This window comes from Monodon monoceros, unplaced genomic scaffold (genome assembly GCF_005190385.1).
Source record: "Monodon monoceros isolate NGI ecotype Baffin Bay Population unplaced genomic scaffold, NGI_Narwhal_1 Super_Scaffold_11, whole genome shotgun sequence".
In the NCBI taxonomy this organism is placed as follows: Eukaryota; Metazoa; Chordata; class Mammalia; order Artiodactyla; family Monodontidae; genus Monodon; species Monodon monoceros.
Window position 1 is genome coordinate 123,666,112 of NW_021703767.1, and position 9,494 is coordinate 123,675,605.

The window sequence follows — 9,494 nt, forward strand, 5'->3', positions numbered from 1 at the left end:
AAAAAAAAAAAAAAAAAAAAAAATGAAATGAGACACAGCTTTGGGAAAGATCCCTAGTGTTCTCCTTACTTGCTGCAAGTAATAAATCCTTCCTTCTCTCGAAAAAAAAAAAAAATGAAATGAGAAAATGCATGTAAAATCCCTGGTTCAAAATAAGCGTTTAATAAAGGATAGCTATCTTAACCCTTTATAAGGATGACAATAATAATAATAGCTGGAGGTACGCAGCGGTCTTTAGAGAATGCTTTCTAGAAGGAAAAGGCCTGTTACGGCATGTCTGTCTGTCTGTATAACACTGTAATTTGTTCTTCCACTTTGGAAAACTGGCAATTTCTACTAAAACTAAACAGATGCCTACTCTCCTACGTAGTCATTCACGAGTAATGAAATGCCCTTCACAAAAAGACACGTAGAAAACGTTGACAGTAGCTTTATTTATGATATCCCCAAACCGGAAACAACACAAATGTCCATCACTAGGTGAATGGATAAGCAAATTGTGGAATATTACACAGCAATAGTATCTGATACATGCAACAAGATGCATGGATATCAAAAACATATTACGCAGAAGAAACCACAGTAAAAAGAGTACATGGGGTATGCCCCATTTATATGAAGCTCAAAGCACGCCAAGTTCATCTATGGTGACAGAAATCAGAATACCTGTTACCTTTGGGAGTAAGTATGGATGAGGAAATGATAGGAGGGAACCTTCTGACGTGACAGAAATGTTAAAGCTCTGTATCTTGATCAGAGCGGTGGTTACATGCTATATTATATGTAAAAATACATCAAGCTGTACACTTGAGGTGCATATTGTTTACCATATGTAAGTTAAACGGCACACACACATACACACACCATTTTGGCGTGATGGAAATCTTCTTCGGAAGCCCAGTAATAGGGAACATAAAACTCAGCCCTTCTCCCTTCCTCTGGACTTCATCTAAGCTAGGCATCTAAAACTGCCCTCCTACATGGACGCTCTTTAGATGGTGCCCATTTTTGGAGAGAAATATGAATGAGAACCACGAGGAAGAGCTCTTTCAGGCATCGCCTCATGGGCCTGCTTAGGGCTCCAGACAGCAGGCCTTACCTTGCAAGCTAGCTGCCACAGATGCAGAGGCCTCTCTCTTTCTAGTAAAGTTAAGTCTGACTGTTTCAGACACATCCTCGCCATGATCGGGGGTGGGGGAGGGGTGGGGGAACCAGGAAGATGTCCTGTGTCCCTGCCTAAGGTTCAGCAACACGGCTGTCCCACCATAATGAGCAGATAGCCCCAGACGACAGAGGACTCTCAGATCCTGAGCTGGCCCTCTATGGTCCAGCCACTCTTCCCCACCTGCAGTCCCTTTCTTAGAAATTCCAGCTTCATAATAAGGAAAGTGGCATCTCTCAGTTCTCTGTGGAGCACAGCCATGTTCCAATTCCACTACAATTCATTAAGCCCACCCTGGTGCAAAGCACTGAGTGAGAAGTGGAGGACACCGTCTCTGCCCATCAAGGCTTACAGTTTGGATGTGGAAAAAGGCAACTTTAAACAAGAATACATCACGATCTCAAGCATGTGTTTGGGCCTACTGTCAGGGTACTCACTGTTCAGAGCTGAAGAAAATGGCTTTGGGCCATGGGAGTCAGAGCCATAGGATACCAGAGGAAGCTGGCCAGCAGCTCCTGCCACCCTAGACTTCTCTCTCTGAGAGCATTCCAGAGGTCTTTGGAAGGGAGAGGTCCTGACATGGCCCAGGAACCACTCCCTCTGCCTTTTCTTTCTGAATTAGGCTCAACCAGGAAAAAGGTCTGCAACTGCACTGCAGTCTGCCTGCTACAGGGTAGGGCGTACACTCCTTGGGGCAAAGAGGTGCTGATGGACTTGAAGCCCAACACCAGTAAGGTAAGGAGGAACGCAGAACTCTGGCCTGCTGCCTCCCAGCCCAGCCACCCGCAGGCCCGGTGTGGGGTGGGGGGGAATTCAGCAAGATACTTACCAACTGGAAACAGCTCTCAGCTCTGGTCTGTGAGTTCTTCCCCATAATGGGTAATAGCGTCCTCTCTCCCTCTCTCCCTTTCTCTCTCCTCTCCTCTCCTCTCCTCTTCTCTCTCTCTCTCTCTCTCTCTCTCTCTCTCTCTCCTCTCACTCTCCTCTCTCTCTCTCTCTCTCTCTCTCCTCTCACTCTCCTCTCTCTCACCACTTCCCTACTCTTTCTCACTCTCTCTCCCAAGCACATATTTGGGTAAGTGACTCTGCTAATCCTAACCAGGCAGAATAATACCGGCTGGCCTGGGGCCTGGCGCCGTGTGGGTGTGTGCATGGGAGAGAACCGTGCAAACTTCTCTGCAGCCTGTCAGTTCGGGCAGCAAGCACATCTACAAGACAGAGATGAAGCCTGTGTGAGTGGCCTGTGTGTGTTCAAGTGCATCAGGTATATGTTCTGTACCTGAGCTTCTCAAAAGAACTCTGAACAGCAGCCTCGCCATGGTGACGTCCAGGTGGCAGCCCAGTCACCCTAACCGCGGGCCAAGGACATCAGAGAATCAGCAGGCTTCTTGGGAGTCAGACTTGCAGACATGGAGCCAAGAGATCAGTCTTCAGATAGCTGGGTGTGGGAGTGTGTGAAGAGGCTTAGAGTCCCAGCATCAGACTGACAGGTTTTCCACCAAAATGTGCAGGATCTGAACTAGTATATGTGACAGGAGAGTGTGAGAGAGTAGTGGGGGAAAGGAGAACTGGAGGGGATAATGGGGGTTGACTAAGAGAGAGATGGATGGATGGAGGAATGTGACCTGGGTAGAGAGACCTGGAGTCCGTAGGGTGAGGTGGGCCGGGACGGTGCTGACAGCTGTTGAGGTGTCACCACGCGTTTTCAAGCTTCCCTTTTCCCGCCGTGGCGCCGCAGAGTTCCCTCTCGCCCCGCAGGAGCGGGGAGCGGTGGGTGTTCGGGGGCCTCCGCCGCCGGCGGCTCGGGGCCAGCTGAGCGGGGCCAGGGAAGCTCCTCTGCCTGCCTCGGGGCCGCCGGGCGGCTCACCTGGCGGGGCCCGGCCTCCAGGTTCCCAAGGCGCGGGCCGCTCCAGCGCTGTTGCAGGATTCCCGGCCGTGGGAAGAGGAGCGCCTCGCTCCATCAGAGCGGAGGGCACAGCTCGCTCCGGCTGTCGGGGCCTCCGCCGCGCGGGGCGGACGCGGGGCCGGCGGCCGCGCTAGGTCGGCGGGTCTCCACGGCGTCGGCCAGCGGTGCTCGGGCTGGAAGACCGGAGCCGCAGCTGAGGGCCGCCGGGAAACCCGGGCCGGAGAGGCTGGGAGCTCCGCCCGGCCCTTGGACGTGGGCACCGCCCCAAGGTCACTGAGCCGGAGACCTGCGCGCCGCAACGCCCTGGGGCCCCACACAAGCCTCGGCGCGGTCTGTCTTGCCGGCGGGATCCCGACCTCGCCCAGAAGCAGGGCCCTACCCAGCCTGCCCAAGAGGGCTGCGAAGTAAACCAAGGCGCGCCCCACCGTTTCCTGGAGAAATCGATACCTGGGAGCAGGACTCCTCTTCCTTCCTACTCAGAAAATCCTTGAGAGCAACCCCTTCCTTTACCCCCAACCCCAACCCCTACACACACACACACACACACACACACACACACACACACACACACAGTCCTTAAAGGCTGAAAAGGGAGCCAAGTTTGGAATTCAGGGAAGTGATGACACACACAACAATGCTGTCACACCTGGCTGCTGCAGGCCAGCAGCGGAAATGCCTGCAAGGGGGAGAGAGGGAGAGGGAGAGGGAGAGAGAGGGGGCGCCAGCCTGGGTGGTCAGAAAAAAACAGAGGAGAGAGCAGCCCCCCACCCCCCAGCTGTATTTTCCCCTGCCAAGGCCCTGGGGGAGGATGGACAGTGAGGTCAATCTGCAGCAGCCCCAAACCCAACTCACACCACTCCCACCCATAGCCTGGGCACTAAGGGGGGTGAGAAAGAAGAAAACACCTTCGCTCTTGCTCAGGAAGCAACCACAGAAGTTTTGAAGAAGAGCTGCTTGCCCCGGTGTATGTCGGAAGCAGTGAAAGAAAACAATCAAGCCACTTGGGACCTTTTCCCTCTTACTGTGGTGCTCAGGCCAGGCTGCCCTGCTGAGCTCTCTGGAGTCATCTTCAAGATGCTGAATTCCAAACAGCCTGATCACCCTGTCCTCCTTTCCTTTAATCTCAGAATGCAGATCGGGGGCCTGAGTGGGAAGAGGCCGCACATGAGGGTACGGCCTGTGGATGCTGGGGAAAAGGCCCATAGGCCACCAGTGGCCCTTCAGGCTTCCTCAGAGACTGGGCAGCTTGGGAGGAAGAGGTAGTGACAGGCATTGGGCCAGCCACTCCAGACATGCCAACCACTACACACACCCGCATGACATCCATTCAGTTCACCTTCCTCCACAAAGTATCCTGGCCCCATCGGCGACAAGGGGTGTGGGGCATGAAGACTCAAAACACCGGCCATCTCTCTCACACTTTATGATTGCAGACTTTTTGTTAAGGCTGAGTTAACTGTTAAAAGACACACCTGACTATTTTGCCAACACTGATTTCCCCTGAGACAACCTCCCTGCATGCAACTGGGTCCCAATCAGACTTCTGCTGAAAGTAGGTGAGAATTCACCCCTCAGCCCTGGAGAAAGATCGAACAAATGTCTTGTCAGGAGAGAGATTTGAACAAGTACCTCCCTTACAGCCTGTTGTTTTTCTTCCTAGGCTGTGATAGATTATATACACCAGCAGCGAGAGAGGCAGGAAGAATTGAGAAAGAAAGAAAAGGGGAAATGGGGAAGGGAAGGAAAGAATAAATAAAGGAGAGAGAGGACAGAGAAAAGAGGAAAAAGAAAGAAGATGCAATATTCATGAGCCACATTTACTCTGATACATGATACACATATACCATTACATAGCTATAAGTATAAATGTGTTTTACCCCATAAATATAAATATCACACCTTGTATATGTGCATACCTGTGTTTCTGCACCAGCACACGCACACCCGGACAGCTGGTATCTCACGTGTCACAAGGACAGACCCTCCCCATGACTTCTATTTGTGATGCGGTGCACATACATATACAGTCCCCCAAAGCCCCACGGCAACATCTGCGCCTGTGTCAGCGCAGGAACACAGTGGGGTCTACTTGGTTAAAGGGAGTCTCTGTGTGTTAAAGCACACATCCAACCCGTAGGATTACGACGCGGTTACTGAGTAGGGGTCTGGTCCCTAGGTCCAGGAGCGGCGCAAGGAGGGGTGCAGGGGCTTCAGGCGGAGCCCCTGCACCCCTCTTCCCAGCGATCTTCTTCCCCGGCTCCGTCCCGGCCCAGTCACTCTGAGAGCGCAAGGGACAGGACAGGCCGAGGTTTCTTCGTTCAGTGACACGGGTTTCTGGGCTGAATTTCCCAAAGCCAACGCGCAGCTCTCTGCACCCCACCCTCGTCCGGCCCCCTCGCCGTCCCGCCCCTCCCCCGGACCGGAGCTAGAAGTTTAGCCCCCAGCCAGCAGCGAAGGGCAGAGCAAAGGAGTCGTTTTCTTTCACCTGGAAGCTGCGAGGAGGCTTGGCGCGCCTCTCCCCGCTAGGGCCCGAGCTCCCAGGGCACGGGCCAAGTGCGGACGGACCCCGCCGAGGCCCTCGGCATCTCCCGGCCCAGTCCGCAGAGCGAGCACCGGCAGATTCAAGGGCTTGTGAGAGCGTGAGCGCGGCTGTCCGCCGGGCCCCCTAAGCTCGCTGGGAGGGGGCAGGCTGGTCCGGGCTGTGCGGGGCGTTTACAAAAAGTGACTTGGAGATGAACTCTCCCATGCGCGGCTGGCCGCCCCGCTATAGGGGCGAAGGCGCCTGACGCAAGCGGAACTCGGCGGAGCCCATACGAATCAGAACAGAGCGAGGCTCCTGGCGCACTAGGGACTCCAGGAGGCAGCTCTGCCAGAGACGCGGGTCTTGCCTCGGGAAACCGGAGGGTGGGGGGAGGGGAAGAGCGCAGAAAAGAAAACCCACCGAGGCGGGGACTGGCCTGGGCGGGGAGGGGCGGCGGAGCCGGAGCCCCTCTCTGTTGGGCGGACTGCTCATGGCCAGAGGCTGAGTTCCACCTCTCCCTAGGGGAAGGGAAAGAAGAGAGAGGCGCGAGAGGCCGCCAGCGAGAGCGCGGGCGGTATCCGCAGTCTCCAGAAGTTTGAGACTCGGCCGTGAGCGGACTTGTGCGCCGGGACTCTTTGCCGCGCCAGCGCCAGCGGAAAAGAGCAGGGACTACTCGGCCGGCTTTGTCATGATGGCTAGCTATCCCGAGCCCGAGGACGCCGCGGGGGCCCTACTGGCCCCGGAGACCGGCCGCGCAGCCAAGGAGCCCGAGGCGCCGCCGCCGCCGAGCCCGGGCAAGGGTGGCGGCGGCGGCGCCGGGACAGCCCCGGAGAAACCAGACCCGGCGCAGAAGCCCCCATACTCGTACGTGGCGCTCATCGCCATGGCGATCCGTGAGAGCGCCGAGAAGAGGCTCACGCTGTCCGGCATCTACCAGTACATTATCGCCAAGTTCCCGTTCTACGAGAAGAACAAGAAGGGCTGGCAGAATAGCATCCGCCACAACCTCAGCCTCAACGAGTGCTTCATCAAGGTGCCGCGCGAGGGCGGCGGCGAGCGCAAGGGCAACTACTGGACGCTGGACCCGGCCTGCGAGGACATGTTCGAGAAGGGCAACTACCGGCGCCGCCGCCGCATGAAACGACCCTTCAGGCCGCCGCCCGCGCATTTCCAGCCGGGCAAGGGGCTCTTTGGGGCCGGAGGTGCCGCGGGTGGCTGCGGCGTGGCAGGCGCGGGGACCGACGGCTACGGCTACCTGGCGCCCCCCAAGTACCTGCAGTCCGGCTTCCTCAACAACTCGTGGCCGCTACCGCAGCCGCCCTCGCCCATGCCCTACGCCTCGTGCCAGATGGCGGCGGCCGCTGCGGCGGCGGCCGCAGCAGCGGCGGCCGCAGGCCCGGGCAGCCCAGGCGCGGCCGCTGTGGTCAAGGGGCTGGCGGGCCCGGCTGCCTCGTACGGGCCGTACTCACGCGTGCAGAGCATGGCGCTGCCTCCCGGCGTAGTGAACTCGTACAACGGCCTGGGAGGCCCGCCCGCCGCGCCCCCGCCGCCGCCGCCTCACCCCCACTCACACCCGCACGCACACCATCTGCACGCGGCTGCCGCACCCCCGCCGGCCCCGCCGCACCACGGGGCCGCCGCACCGCCCCCCGGCCAGCTCAGCCCCGCCAGCCCGGCTACTGCCGCGCCCCCGGCGCCCGCGCCCACCAACGCACCCGGCCTGCAGTTCGCCTGCGCCCGGCAGCCCGAGCTCGCCATGATGCATTGCTCTTACTGGGACCACGACAGCAAGACCGGCGCGCTGCACTCGCGCCTCGATCTCTGAAAGGCCGGGGCCCGCCGGCTGCGAGGATGCAGGAACGCGCGACGCCGGCCTTGGACGCAGCCACCGCCGCCAGCCAGACCGCGCGCCCGCTGGGGCCGCCCCCTGAGCCAGCGCCCACGGCCCCTCTGCGCCTCCGCGCTCCCCTCGGCTCCCCTCGCTCCTCTTTGTCTCCGCTTCTCCTCCTGTGCTCGCCTCCCTGCCCTCTATGCCCTTTCGCTCCTCCGGCCTACAGGCCGCCTCTCCACGCGTTTTCTACAGGCCTAGTCTTCTCCGGGCGCCCCAGAGTCCAAGCTGGACACCGGTTGCCAAAAGTCACGGCGGAGAGGAAGTGCCCGGGGCCGAGGTGCAGCCGGGCTTCGGCGGCGCAGACCTCCTGGCCTTTTCTCACAGGTCGGTGCGCTCGCGCTCGGCTCTCTCCGTCCGGCTGCCGCGCCATCCTTGGCTAGAAGCGCCGGCCTGGGCGGGCATCGAGACCCGTGCCGACCGAGAAAGGGACGAAAGTGTATTTGCTCCGCGTACCCTCTTGGAGCTGTTCAGAAGCCCCTTGCTGGGGCCCACTGGGCCGGGCGGGCGGTGGGCCGGAGCAGGGAGCCGGGGCCGCCTCGCTCGGCCGCCTGCGCCCGGGTTTACACCGCATCCGGGCTCGGAGAGAGGCTGCGTTTCCCCCGCTCTCCATCCCGGCGCTTCGGGCCCCTTCAGGCCCGGGCGTCTGGCTAATGTTTTGCTGAAAAGATGGGGAGGGCTATTTTAGATGATATCAAAAAAATATATTTTTCAAAAGAAAAATCTCACCGGAAAACCGGCGAAGTATTGTGGCCTTGGAGTTTGCTAAAGCAAAACATGAAAATCTTCTCTACAGGAGATTTGAAGTAGAATTCCTGCCGGCCCTTCAAAAAGCTGTGTTCACAGAGGTAGGAGAATATGCCCAGTAACAGACGGTTTCCTCTGCAAACTAGAGGATTTCCCCCCTCAACCTATCTTTTTAAAAAGTATCAAAAAATTTCCCCTATCTTCCGATGCAAACCCCCGAAAGCCGGGAGATCACTGCCTGCCTGGCGGAAGCTGCAGGGACAACTCATCCCCTCCCTGATTTTTGTTTTTCAAACGTCTTGTTTCTCCCACCTTGGGCAGGAGAAATGTGAAACCCGGCAGCAGTCGGACCAGGCGGGCTTGTGGCCCCGAGCCTGCTGGCCCAGAACTCTAGACCTGGTTGTTCTGTAGTGTGTCGTTTGGAGGACCAAATTTTTCTAGAAAGAACTAGAGCACTTTTGTTTGTTGTTGTTTTGTCGATTCCCGAATAAATTTTTTTGTTCTTTCTTTTCACACGGACTTATATTATTTACGTCGCGTCTAAGTTTGTTCAGCAGCTAGTTAAAAGAGGGAGATTTTCAGCAAAAAGTTATCCTTTTTCAGATAAACAAGGGTTGAGGGCAGCCGGAGTGGGGGGCCTTTGTGGTTGTCGCTGCTGCTTTGTTTTCCCGGGGATTGTTTGTTTTCTGTGTCATCGCTGGTCTGTTGAGGCTGTTTCACGTCATCGCAGAGACATTATTTGCCGTGGTTCTTTCATAAGGCGTGACTGTACGTAGGATTTGTTCTATTTTTGCATCCATGCAAGTTTGAACTTTACCTCCTCCACAGCCGTGCTAGGTGTATGGGCTGTGTTTTTATTATATTGTCTTCATGCTTTTCAATTTTTCCAGTTAAATCTAACAGCCAGAAGAGTTTATTCCAAATAGATAAAATCCTGGTTGCGGAAATGCTCTGTAAGCTGAAAACCTCTGTACAAATGTAACGAGTGACTGATTGCCTTATTTTTAATGGTCAGAATTCATTTACCTTGAGGTACGTGTAAGAGATTTGGCAATATCAGAGATAGGTGAACATACGGCCTGGCTGTAGAAATGTAATCTTTTCTCTCTCTTTTTCTTTAATGAGACTCTTCGAATAACGAATTCAGACTGGTGCTTCCGCGCAGGCACACGGGAGTTCGACCGGATTACAGGCCGGGGCTGAGAGGAGGATTAGAGGTGGTCAGCTTTCAGTCGTTCGGTGGGATGACAAGTATCAACCAACTCTTGCT

The 9,494-nt window shown here is 56.5% G+C and overlaps 1 protein-coding gene across 1 annotated transcript; it reads left to right on the top strand.

Annotated features, from left to right (window-relative positions):
* The first annotated feature begins 5,890 nt into the window (after positions 1–5,890).
* FOXL2 (forkhead box L2) lies at positions 5,891–8,160 on the top strand. The gene has a single exon (XM_029215098.1). It carries the CDS (start codon positions 6,278–6,280, stop codon positions 7,412–7,414), a length of 1,137 nt encoding a protein of 378 aa, XP_029070931.1. The 5' UTR covers positions 5,891–6,277; the 3' UTR covers positions 7,415–8,160.
* Positions 8,161–9,494: the final 1,334 nt, after the last annotated feature.